The sequence below is a fragment of the Geospiza fortis genome, unplaced genomic scaffold (genome assembly GCF_000277835.1).
Source record: "Geospiza fortis unplaced genomic scaffold, GeoFor_1.0 scaffold101, whole genome shotgun sequence".
Taxonomy (NCBI): Eukaryota; Metazoa; Chordata; class Aves; order Passeriformes; family Thraupidae; genus Geospiza; species Geospiza fortis.
This window is the reverse complement of record NW_005054388.1, coordinates 444462-457357: the sequence shown is the minus strand read 5'-3', so window position 1 is coordinate 457357 and position 12896 is coordinate 444462. Positions and strand designations below refer to the sequence as shown.

Sequence of the window (12896 nt, the reverse complement as noted above, 5' to 3'; positions counted from 1 at the left end):
CACCCCTGTATTTGTCTCCAAAACAAACGAAAACAAATGAAGTACAAAGCAGCAGATCCCTCCGGGGCTGAGGGTGCAGCGCTGCCCCAGCAAAGCTTCCAGGGCAGCTGCAGCAGGTGCTGCTCTGCAAACCCTCCTCACCTCACACACAGCATTGTCCCCACCCTGCCCATCCCTGCACCTGCCCCACCGCACGGGGCCTCTTTCACAGCCTGTCCTTCCGTGAAAAGCATTTTCTCTCCACGGGAGAGGCAAGTGCTTTCACACTGCATTATCCACTGGGGTTAAACACTATTCATGTCTGCCACAGCAGCCACAGAGCCACAGGCCCTGGGGAACGGAGCTCACCACACACACACAGCAGCCTGCTGGAGCTCACGTTTTATCAGCAGACACCAAGAGAAATGCCCATGATTAAGAGTCCAGTTGCCTCAGTTTCTACCCAGTGTTATGTTACTTTTCCACTTGGACAGCCTGGAGAAGTTTGGGGTTAGTTTGTTGTTCTTCTGGTATTTTTTTCCAGTGAAGCAGAGACTCAGCTGTTACACACCTCGGGTAGCACCCCTGAAAGTAAAGGAGCTCCTGAGCTGTTGGTTACCTTGTTCAATGTACTGGATAAATTTCTGAAGCTCCTAAGCACTTATGATCAATTAAACAGTGGGATTTCTGGAAGTTACACCTACAAACCTTATCCTCCTTCAAGCCATCTGTTTGTTACTTTGCCAGAAACATGCAACTCGTTTCACCATGCTCTTCTTTGGGTCAGAGGCTCCTCAATGCCTTGGGTTCTTTCCACCCTTCTTAGAGACAAAACAACCATCAAGGATCTCAATTCTCAGTAAGGACAGCATCTTTTTCCACCTCTATATTCATGACAGCTGTTCAGCAGCGTTTCCCTTTTCCAAGCACAGCTTATGTTTGCATTCACTGTCGTTGGGCCAACAGCTCTTCAGTATGAATTTCTCATTGTCTTATTTGAAATTCAAGCCTCAGAGCTTTCACTTCACATCAAACAATGTCATGGCAAACTCCACAGCCCCAGTGTACAGGAAGCTGAATAAAGATAAACGGGTGGAAATGCTGCCAAGGATAATCCCAGGACACCAGTGACATCTAGGGGCTGCCGAGGTGGGAAAAACCCGGACAAAGGCTCCTCCCCACAGCTCTGCAGGGCAAGCCCTCGGCTCTGGGTGCTGGCAGAAGACACCTCACCAAGGAGGAGTCCGTGAATACCTGAAACCACGTTTAACTCGTACCCTTATTACATTTACAATTGGGAAAAAAAATTACCAAAAGCAGAAATGAGTGTGAAACATTACCTGGTAGTTTATCCCACCAGCAGCACCTCAGTGCTCCCAAGGTTCTTGTTACCAGTTACCAGAGCTTGCATCCAAATGCCAGCACCTCTGGAGTGGCACAGGGTGGCACGGTGGTTCAGGTGGGTGACACAGTGGAACCGGGGGGTGACACTCAGGTTTGGAGCTCTGTCAGAGCTCCACCAACACATCTCTGCTCTCTGACCTGAGCAAGGAACCCAGGGGCTTTAGGACAGAAGTGTTTCCAGACAGACACAGAACTGCACACAAATTTAGGGTTAATGCAGAGGATTGCAAAAAGGCTTGGAAAATGTGTTCAAGAGGCACGTTTTAAAATGCAGCTCTTGGCAGTAAGTGCACACCACCACCACTGTGCCCTTGGTGTGAAGGCAATTCCTCTGTGCCCTGAACTGTTCTGTGGTACAAACACCCTGACTGTGCAGCTTACAGAAGGATCTGGGGCCTTTATGACCAAATCAGCTTGTTCCATTTAAAAAATTCCCCAAACCTCTCACAACACAGCCACGGAGAAAAAGAACTAATGAAGGTCTCACAACCTGAGTCCCTCCTGAACAGAAGGAGCCCAAGCCCTGAGCTCCAGCACCGCTCACTCAGCAGAGAAGTGAACATGAACAGGGCAGCACTGCAGCTTGGGAAGCTTAGCAACCTTCAGAGACAACAGCTCACACCTCGAGAGAAGACTGAAAATCACTGCACAGAGCAAAGCCAAGGGGCATGACTGAGCTCTCTGTCCCTAAGCCAGCCCTGTAAAGCTCAGGGGCTGCAGCTCACACTGAACAAAGCAAAAAGCACCAGAGGTAGCTGGCAGATTTTAAAAACATAGAGCCCAGCTGCAAGTGCTCTTCCAGGAAATTTGGACATGATTTCAGAACAACTCCTCAATATAAAGATTCAATCTTCCATGTGACCACTAAACTCAGAGGTCAGAAAAGCTGGCAGAAGTTTTACTCCAGGACAGGAAGGCAGAGCTAACACCACAGCAAGCTCTGCAGTCTGAAATACCAGCTCACATACCAGCAGTAAAGCACATACTCTGACTTCTTACTTGGAGTAGAAGCCTCAAGGAACAAAAAGGCAACTAAAAATATATCTGTTTTATTTACCAGTTTTCTAAAAAGCAAAGTCATAAAAATTAGTCACAAGTGGCAAAACCAAAATATATTGCACAGTGTACAGAAAACATTGTTGACATGTTGACAAAGTGTCATCACAAATAAATCATCTTACAACAGTTTGGAAAAATTACAGCTTCAGAATCTTATCTATAAATGGAGGCATGTAGATTTAAAGTTACAGGAAAATATTTTAATACCACCCTGTAAATGCAAACACTTTAAGGATGCAAGATTAAGTCCATAAGTAAGCACATCCACAAAATGCTCTAAATATACTTTTCTCTTCCTTTCACTAAGTTATGGTTACAAGATGGTCATTGAAAAAAAAAATAAAAGAAATGAGGACAAATAAAAAAAGACACGGGGGGAAAAAAAAGCATGCTAAAGCAAAGAAGTTCAAAGTGGTCAAGAAGTCTTGAAAATTATTTGTATAATGATGATGCACTCCTTTTATATAAAGCTTTCATTTTTCCCAAACCCTGGTCCATGTTTGTGTCTCCATGTAAAAATGAAATATATTTACTATGCTGGTATAGCTGCACTGTTCCATTTATGATTAAAACATTTAATACATCGGACGTGAACACCAACACTGGAAAATTTCTCATTCACTTTGTATTTACAAATATTTACGTTTGACCTTGCTGAGCTGTTAAAGACAGGCATCAGATCTTGCTGGGCAGTGCTTCACATTACATTTAAAATACTTAGTCATTCTTTAAAATTGTGATTCTGCTTGTTTCACAAGCTGACACACTTTGCTACCTGTAGAACCTGTCTGCAGTGCAAATTTTCCAATTAATAACTAATTACTTGAAACAAATTATTTCTTATGCTAAGCCAATACCAGTCACTTTTGCGTGTTTTTGGTGCCAGATCTAACTTCACATCCTCCCTGTATAGAAAGAGAAATATTTGTATAGAATGAAAATAACCTTACATTTCAGTGAATAGAAATGTTATCCTACTAAAAAAGGAAATGCTTCCCATGAAAAGTATTTTAAGACAAACATATTGAAGTTAATTGAATTAACTTTCGTCATTTTCCACCCCAAGACTTACAGCTGACATCTGGCAATACAGCAACTAAACTGCTTTAAAGGACTAAATTAGTCCTTTAACTAACCCACACATTGACAGTTGTTCTCTCATGTTCTCTTCCCACATTCAACAGACATAAAGAGCACAGGAACATAAAGAACACACATTCAAGTCAATACAATCTCAGAGGCATTAAAATGAAATCTTCGACAGCAAAGGATTCCAGCCACGCTAAATTTGAGATTATGGAAATCAAATAGAGTTGGTCAACACTCTTCTCAAAATCACTTCTTTTTTATAAGAACCATCTTCAAATGACAAGACACATCTAATTCTCTCTTGCCACATACAAATTTGATGTTTGTTTAGCCACATTGGAAAAAGTGATGGCCAACCTCCTGACAGAACAAGTCAGCAGTAAAGGTTGAAGTTACCCTAAGGTCTGTTTAACAGCCACTGGAGCATGGCCACTCATCCTCTGTGGTCTTAAGTTTTTAAAATCTTTAAGCATAAGGATTTCTTGAGTAAAAATTTCTCAGAAATTATGCTTCAAGGTAATAAACAGTTCATAGTTTTGCAGTGTCCATTTACATAAAAGGCTACAAAGTTGTCTGCAGTCCTCTGTACTTACACATCAACATGAACTTTAATACCAGACCCTCCTATAAAATCAGCTCAACATTCCTCTCAGACAAAAGAAGTTCCTACATTCAAAACTAGAGGAGACAAACAAAGAGGATGGGATCAACTGGTATGAGAAGGGCAAGTGTGAATTGATTTCCTTGAAGGTTATTTCTTCTACTATGCTGGACCACTTCAAATATTAAGAACAATGCTAAAGAGCCACTAAGCAGAAGTGCTCAACAATTGATAATGCTGAACCATCACCAAAAGGAGATTTGAAGAACCGTATGTACGTGAGGAGATTTGCAGCACTTCTTAACCCACCCTACAAAAAACAGTAGGCATCAATGAAAGTTTCTATAGTTTATAAAGAAATACTTGAGGCATGTAAGTGCAAAATGAGTCTTTTAAAGAAAAGCTATACCATCTTCAACAATGTCCTTACTGGGAAGAGATTGCCACCATTTAAAAAGAGATTCATTCACAAATGACTCTTCTAGAGCAAGAAAAACACATTTGCTTTTTTGAACTGCATTCATCCAGCTGGATAAAAAGATTAAAACCTTTGTGGATCCTTCACTGTCGTTTTGAAGCAATTTTCAAAACAACAGGCTCAAAGGCTATGTTTGTTCTTCACTGACTTGATTCAGGGAAACCAAGTTGCTTTCTCCACTATCTTCAATCATTTCATTAAGGTCCATTTCATGGATTTCTTCATCATATGATGTATAAAAATTGCTCTGTATATTGTCCTCACAAAAAATACATTCCTAAAAAGAAAAAAAGAGTAGAAGCACTCATAAGTAAAATTAAAAAAGCTTTTCCAAGCACCAGTCCACCTGCATGCAATCCTTGATTCCAAGAGAACCTTTCCACCTGGGCTGTAGCTACCAGATGTATTTTACTCCACAACTTTTCCACACACCATGGTTTTATAAAGTGCAATAAATCCATGCAAGTACTTGAGAACACTACTAGAAGCAGTTGTGCCACAAGGTGGGTGCTTGTAGGATCAGTGCTGCAGTGACACCTCAATTAGGATTCCACTGCAATTCCTTCACACTGACTTTTGAAACTCTCATGTGCAAACAGAGCCTCTCTGTTTGACAGCTTTTGTGCAAAAAGGCCACAAATGATAGAAAGCTTAGGGAAAAGAAAATGCAATCAGGTATTTGTGTATGAATAAGTAAAATACACAGACAACAAATAAAATTGCATGGATGCTTTGTTCTGTTGGAGTGGTTTTTTTTCCCTTTCAAGCCATTAAACTACTTAGAGGAATCATAATCCTGATTGAGAAGTCTGATAGAAAAAAGGATCAGTATATTGCCATTCATTTTGTACTCTGAAAACAATGGGCATCCATTTCTGCACATAGAGATTTTTATGTAGTGAAGTTTCTGTTGTGCTGCTAAAGCATTTCAAACACAGACATGGAAATTCAGAAAGAGGAAGGAAATTTCTTGTGCTGTGTTCACCAGTACTTTAATTTCCTCCACTGCAAAGGAGATTTATGCTAAATTGAATCAAGCTAGAAACCACTGCATGGAAGTTTGAGTTTCTTTTTTTTTCCTATGCATAATTGACCAAGCTTTCATAGCAACAGGAAAGGAAGAGTCTAACATAGGCAGCTAATCATTTAAGCACTATTATACATGCAAAAGTAATCAACCCACTAAACTTACAGAATTAGCAACAGTTTTTGGCAGTCCACCTTGCTGGATCCATGGATGAACTTCAATAAGCTCTCTTTTTTGTTCTTCTGTAAATTTTGGCTGTAGTTTCTGCATTTGCTTTAATTTCTGCTTATCTTCCTTTAAAACTGTTTCCAAATCCCTAAAATAAAACGTATTTAGAAATTGAGCTTCATCAGTTTCTGGGCTTCTTGCCTACGTGAGGTCACACAGTCAAATATTAACATTTTTCAAGACTATTTTTGTTGCAGAACGTTATGCTTAGAAATCTTATATGGCAAGAAAATGAAATGTGATTACTTCAGCTGCTCTCTGCATTTGCACACATCTCTGCTGGCTCACTGTCTTTTCAAATCCCATCAGTGAGAAGAGTTTTCTTAGAGCAATTCAGGCAGCACCAGTGAAACCAGCAAAGCTCCAGTTTCCCTCTGCTGCTGCTGCAGGTCCAAGCCCCCTCCAGTGGGAGGACAGCCCAAAGCAGACACTCAGTGCACAGGAGATAAAGCAGGAGTAGCAAGATGTGTTTAAGAAGGTCACCAAGAATGCACTGAACTTTAGAAAACAGCTCTGTTTCAGCAGCCAAAATTCTCTCTCCCTCCAAATGTCCTACCTCCATTCAAACCTACAAAAACCCATCCCACAGCAACATTTATGAGCTGTGTCCCTCTATAAAAGACAACAATAGAAAGCAAGCTCCAAGAAACCCCAAATAATTTCTTTTCTTTACAGGAAAGCTAAGAGCAGGTTGGAGTTACACTTCACTACTTGGGCACCACATTCTGACAATGAGCTTTACTCTTCTTACCAAAATATCCTGCTCTTTGGCAGGCTTGGCTGCTTTTATGGGCTACTGGAATTCCCACCTGTGGCTGTCAATACTTCAGACTATAAAAACTGAGAAATGTCAAAGTATTTTTAAAACCAGGAAAAAACCCCCACTAAAGTTCTTACAATGTATTCTTTACTTTCCCCATCATGCCTGTGCTTCTGTATTTTGAAAGCTTGTTTACCTGCCCTTTCAAAGGCTTGTCTTTACTGAAACCTCCACTTCTTCTCAGAACACCATTCACTGCTCCCAAGAAATATAAACAAGTAGGTTGAAAAAAATAATCCAGACTTGTCACCCCTTCTTCCCCTGTATCTGCTCTTTGCTACTGAAGTAGTGAGTTTTTTATTTTTTACAATAAGTTTATTTTATGAGAAGCCTTGTGATTTTTACCTTCTACTTCCTTGTCCTAATTTATGGAGCAGAATGAACACATGGAAGTTAACAACCCAGAAAAAAAATCCACAAGTCCAAGAGCAGCATTCCAGTGAATGTGGCATCTCAAGGACAAGAGCCAAGGACTGGAGATCTTCCAGCCAGACCATGCCCAGATCTAAGCACATTCACCAGGGGTTTCTGGGCAAGTCGTAACAAATCACTAACTATAGAACAGCTTCCAAAAAATACACACAGCTCATTTCAACTCAGGAAATTGACCTAAAAATACAGCTAAACCTAATTAAACAATTTCTCCTTCTCGAGAAGTTCTCGTGTAGTGTACAAAACATATAAAGGAAGCAAGAATTTTTCTTGGCACTGAGCTAAACATGAAAACCAGTTTACTTCTGCAGAGATGGAGATTCCTATACATCTTTCCTCCTGAACATTCTGCTTCCCCTGAACACAGGATGTGTGAGGGGCTGTGCCAGAGCCATTACCTGGAGGGGATCTGGTAAGTCATCATCACTGTGTCATCTGTGTTGGCCATCAGCAGCCAGATGGGATCCTGGACCACATACTTGATGAAGTGCTCACTTTCCTCCATTTCTGTCTTCATTTTGGTTTTATGATGATTCTCTGAGGAGTCAATGCTGCCAAAGTATTTGCTGGTGTGACTAGTTTCACTGCTACCTGTAAACAGAGATTTAACATTTCATTATAAATTGTCCAATACATGGATTATCTGGATGTTTTTGACTGTAGAGAAGATTAAAGAGAACTGAATGTGTAAATACAACCACAATTCTAGTTCTTTTTTTTAAACAGAGGGAACTTCCACCCTTGAGTAACTGCATTAATCTTCTAAAAACTCAAATTCTTAAATAAAATCTCCAGTATTTTTCAACAGAATAATTCGCTAACTTTCATTCAAAAGTTTTAAATGAACATGAAGGAGTAAGGTCTTTTTATTATTCCTTTATACCTGCATAATATCTTAATGCCTGTTTTACACACACTTAGAAAAGGTTCTATTCTGCAAATCAAACACAACAGAAAAACATTTGTACAATGCAGTAAGAAAGAAATCAAGAATAAACTATGCAACAGGACTAAAGATAAAGCTTTTCACTTGCTGCTCACAGTATTTGCAATACCTCAAACTGTTCAGCAATGCCAGGAGGGCTGGGGCTGCCTGAGTTACCTGTTCTGCTCCCTGACATGCCACAGCCATTGGACCCAGAGCCCAGGGACTCTGCAGCTGCAGACACACCACTCCCTGAAGAGGCTGAGCCAGTGCCTGAGCATGCATCCTCCTGCAGCAAAATGTCAAGCAGGACACTGGACATGGAGAGCTCATCGCTGTTTTGAGCATCCATTGGAGATTCAGCCTAGTGATAAGGAGAAAAAATAAAATTAAAAAACCCAAACACCAAAAATCAAAGCTATTTATTGCTAAATGTAATAGTTTTGCTACTTCAAATTAATAAATTCTCAGAAATTATGCTTCAAGGTAATAAACAGTTCATAGTTTTTCAGTGTCCATTTAAATAAAAGGTTACAAAGTTGTCAGCACTTCTCTATACTTACACATCCCCACGTATTTTAACTCAAGACCATCTTACAAAATCAGCTCAACATTTCTCTTAGAAAAAAAAATTCCTACATTCAAAACTAGAGGAGACAAACAAAAAGGATGGGATCAACTGGCATAAGAAGGGCATATGAGATGAGCCTTATTAATTAATGCATTTATTACTAAATGTAATAGCTGTATTACTAATCAGGTGAATGATTAGTAATAAATCCATTTCACTTCATATTCTAATGTTGACATGATTATTCAAAGACCAATAACATATGCCAAGAAATAATGAATGGACTGACAGGCAGACAGGGGGTCCTTCAGTAAGACCAACTGAATTTCTCTTCAAATTAATAATTTAGTTAATAATATAGTGTCATAAGAAAGTAAGAAATGTATTTTCTGTTCACTGTTGGCAGCACCTACTGTCCTGGACAAGTCAGATTTTACCCAAGCCACTCACAACATACTAACAATTGCTCCTACTGTAATCTACCTCAAAGGATTTGCAGCAAAATCCCTCTGTTGGTTGGGATGTTCCATCTCATTGAGGTGAGAAGAGTAGCATTGAGAGTAGTAAGAAAATGTTCCCAGGTGCTTCCCAGGCAAGATCACTGATTTGTTTATTTTGAAGGGAGGGAGCATTAACTACACTAATTTTTAACCGAATCAAAACTTGTCTGCAAATCAGTTTCAAGATTCAATATTAGCAATTAAGGCTGACAGAACTTAGCAAAACATGTAATAATGGAAAGAACTGACTTTACCCTGAACACATTTCTGAATAATGGAAGGAGGCAGCCAAAAAAAAACAGGATGCTGCTCCATCCCATCAGCATTTATAATGATACTCCATGGTGCCTTTAGAAAGCAAAAATAATAGTTTACATATTTCTACCATGGAAACCTTTACAGACATATTACTCCAGCTCAATTTATTTGTTAGACTGATTTATCAAACTGAAATGAGCCAGGAAATAAAAAAATCCTGAAGTTACCAAATCGCTCAGCACAGTTTTAGTGCAACAAACAAAACAAAAATGAAGTTATGGTCTCCAAGAAATGAATTCTTCATTTACTTTGGTTGTTTGTCTGTAAACACAGATGTAGCTTTAATTTAAATCAGCTTCTTTCAGACCACTTGCAGACTGTTTTTCCCATGCACACAAATTCACTAGCACAAAAGTTTTTGCTAAAAATAAAGTGCTAGTTTATTTCAGTGGTTTTCAATGGGCTTATCCATATTCTTATTTTCTTCAATGAAATGGAACAAAACTCTTTCAGGGTGTATTTCCAAGCTTCCTAGTGTAACTTTAGAAGAATGATGAAGTAGATTTAATTTTTAAAGGTTGAAGCTGTTTGTACTTCATGTTTTGTTCAGTTTGCTCAAGTCTGAATTTATAAATTCACAACTACAATTGTGAATTTATCAATACAATTGTAATGCTCCAGGCATTATGTAACTTCTGTCTATTGTTACTAAGTTGCCCTAGAATGGAAAGGACTGGAAATGATGCAGCAGAGGCAGGAGAAGGGGTGTGACCCAGACTCACAGGTAAGGATTCCTTCCCACTGCCGTTGTCTGCTGTGCTGATGTTACCCATGGCTCCCTCCTCAGCCAGAGCTCCGTGTAACCCCGCAGCAGCCCCGCTCTCTGCAGTTTTTGTGGTTTCTTCCAGCTGCAGGAGGTTCAGGGGAGAGCTGCACCTGGACTGGAAGAGGGGAGGTGAAGCCTGGTCCTGAGGAGGCGGCGACTGCGGAGTGCAGGAGCGGGAGGGGTCGGGGCGGGGCTCGGCCACCGGAGCCCTCTCAGGCTCTGCCGGGGGGTTGTACTGGAATGGCTGCGCTGGGAAAAACGCCTGCTGTGGGAAGGGGCTGCCTGTGGCAAAGGGGGGCTGTGCTGGGAACACCGGCTGTGAGGAGAAGGCCGCATGGCCAGGGAAGTTGGGCTGGCCGGGGTAAAGCGTTTGAGGTAAGTTATTGTTCATCTCCGGGTACACGTAGTTGGGGAGCACGAGAGCCACCACAGGGGTCATGAAGGGTGCAGAGAACTGGGATGGCCCCACAGGGCAAGGGTTTGCAGAGTCTGGCAAGTGACTGAAACCAGAGAGCGACGTTTCAGGAGCCGGTGGCACCGTCCCTGCTGCTGGGAAAACAGGAAGGGAATAGGCAGGCATGACAGTGGGGAAGGACACTGCTGAGTAGCTGGCTTGGGACGTCTCTGATGGTGACCAGGCTGTGGCATTTAACCCTTGCAGGGGGAAGCGGTGGGGGAATTTAGCCCCAGAAGTTGTGCTGTCTGAGGATTCCTGCGGTTTAATGCGCTTCGATTTCCTGTTCTTCCCGCTCTTCTTCCATGGCTGATCCATTCCAGACGTGGCGTTTCTTTGTCCACGGCCACCTGCAAAAGGAAAAGTTGTAAGAAAGGTTATAAGAATGCAGCTATACAGGACCTGTATAACTATTTAAATTAAAAAATTAAGATAACAATCTAAAAAAAATGCTTAGCAGTGTCTGACTTCTGTTCCAAGTCACTACTGAAATGAGAACAAAGACAGATCATATCAAGCACTTCTGAAAATGCCATCCAGAGCTCCAAGGCCTAGTAAACAAAACAATCTCACCACTACTGCTAGTCTCTGCCATTTCCATCCTGCTGATCACATTATTACCTTAAAGGCAACAATTATCAGATTGTCTCACCAATTACACAACAGTGGAATGGGGAAAACTGGAAAACAAAGGAGCTGAAAACAAAACAAAACCACAAATCTGAACAAAACACAGATGGCAAGACAGAAGGAAAAGAAAAGCAAGGGAATACAAGCACAGATACAGTAAAGCAAACATTCTGAAGGTTTTTTTGTCCCTCGAGAGTAGATGCATGGCAGTAATAGTACAGAGAACAGACAAAAATCAAAATATTAGTTACTAAAATGTCCATTGTGACACTAAGAGCAATATTCCGCTTTAATCTTTGAGCAAGATTTGTCAGAAAATTTTTCTGTGGGTTTTGAAAATAGCATGCAACTGTCACTGTTCACACTGGCCCCACAAAACCACTAAAAATAGCAATGCCCTCCCAACAGGATTTGCTTGCTATATAAATACAAGTTCTATGGTGAAAACTATTGCCATACCACGTTCAGCCTTTTGGTTTATCTTGTAAGTAGTAATTGCAGTGTGATTGGAAAATATTAAATCTCTTTATTTCTTTGAATTTGTTCAAGAAGCTCTGCTCCTCTTTTTGTGTATGCACCGCAAGCACTTCCTTTGTAAGTCCCAGTTTTTTAAATGGTTCCTTTTCTTGATTTATGTGTGCAGAGCTGGATGGAGGGGCAAGAAGTTGGCCATCTATGATTTCTGCTCCACTTGGACCATCTTCTATCATTTCTACAGGAACAGAAGGCAAAATACTCAAGATGAAGCAAAGGAAACCCTGTACATGCATTTTTAAGGTATTACAATTCTGTAATAATTTTGCTGCAAGTTTAAGATTACACATGCCATCCCTATTTATTCCATTTCCTAAGGCCACCTTGGCTGGAAGAAAATATAAGTCATGAGCAGACATCAGTTGTACACGTTTGAAATTTGAACTTGCTAGCACTTGCCATCTTGAAGAAAAAATATTAGCAAAAATCCTACCTAATTCAGGTTGTGTTTTTTTGTCTCCAACATGAACAATGGTGCTACTGTAGCTGCACTGACTGGTGAGAGACACAACACTTTCAGGCTTGCCAGGTAAAGCCAAAGATGTTAAATGAGCACCAACCACTGGGGGACCACTCGATTTACCAGATGCCTTCAACACAGCAGGATCTGTTAAAAGAAATAAAGTTGCAGCTTACTGAACATAAACAAGAGCAAATTCAAGTTACATGCTGCTAGGGCTGCAAAGCAGTAAAGGCCAAAGTGTGCTTGACAAGACAAAACAGTGAACTTTTTACTTTATACATTCCAGGAATAGAATGACTGTGGAGGAACAATGCAATCCTCTAAGACCCATATACAGCCAAACCAAACCTTTTCAAAAAGGGGTATTTTCCTCTTTTTCTGGTCTTCACTCTTCTTTCATGGCACAATTTTGGAAGAAATTGTCTAGCCTCTTCAAGCCCAAGAGTAAGTTGCCCCAGCTCCCACAGGGTTGTACACTGATTTCTTTCATTAGCTCGTTACTGTAAGAGCTTTGTTTTGAGCATCCAGCTATTTAAAATTCTCTCCCCTGAAAGCTACACACAGTAATCCAGCAGAGGTCAGAGCAGTGCCTCACAAAACAGCATTAAAACATTCCTG

General features: G+C 40.7%; 1 protein-coding gene across 1 annotated transcript in view; it reads right to left on the bottom strand.

The window, feature by feature from the left end:
- Positions 1 to 2416: 2416 nt before the first annotated feature.
- Positions 2417 to 12896, bottom strand: part of LOC102041010 (period circadian protein homolog 2-like) — a 30188-nt gene continuing 19708 nt past the window's right edge. The window contains 8 exon segments of the mRNA XM_031060698.1: positions 2417 to 4887; positions 5803 to 5953; positions 7516 to 7708; positions 8220 to 8406; positions 10154 to 11001; positions 11741 to 11748; positions 11750 to 11993; positions 12249 to 12422. Of these exon segments, the coding sequence (XP_030916558.1) occupies positions 4738 to 4887; positions 5803 to 5953; positions 7516 to 7708; positions 8220 to 8406; positions 10154 to 11001; positions 11741 to 11748; positions 11750 to 11993; positions 12249 to 12422 (1955 nt within the window). The 3' untranslated portion in view covers positions 2417 to 4737.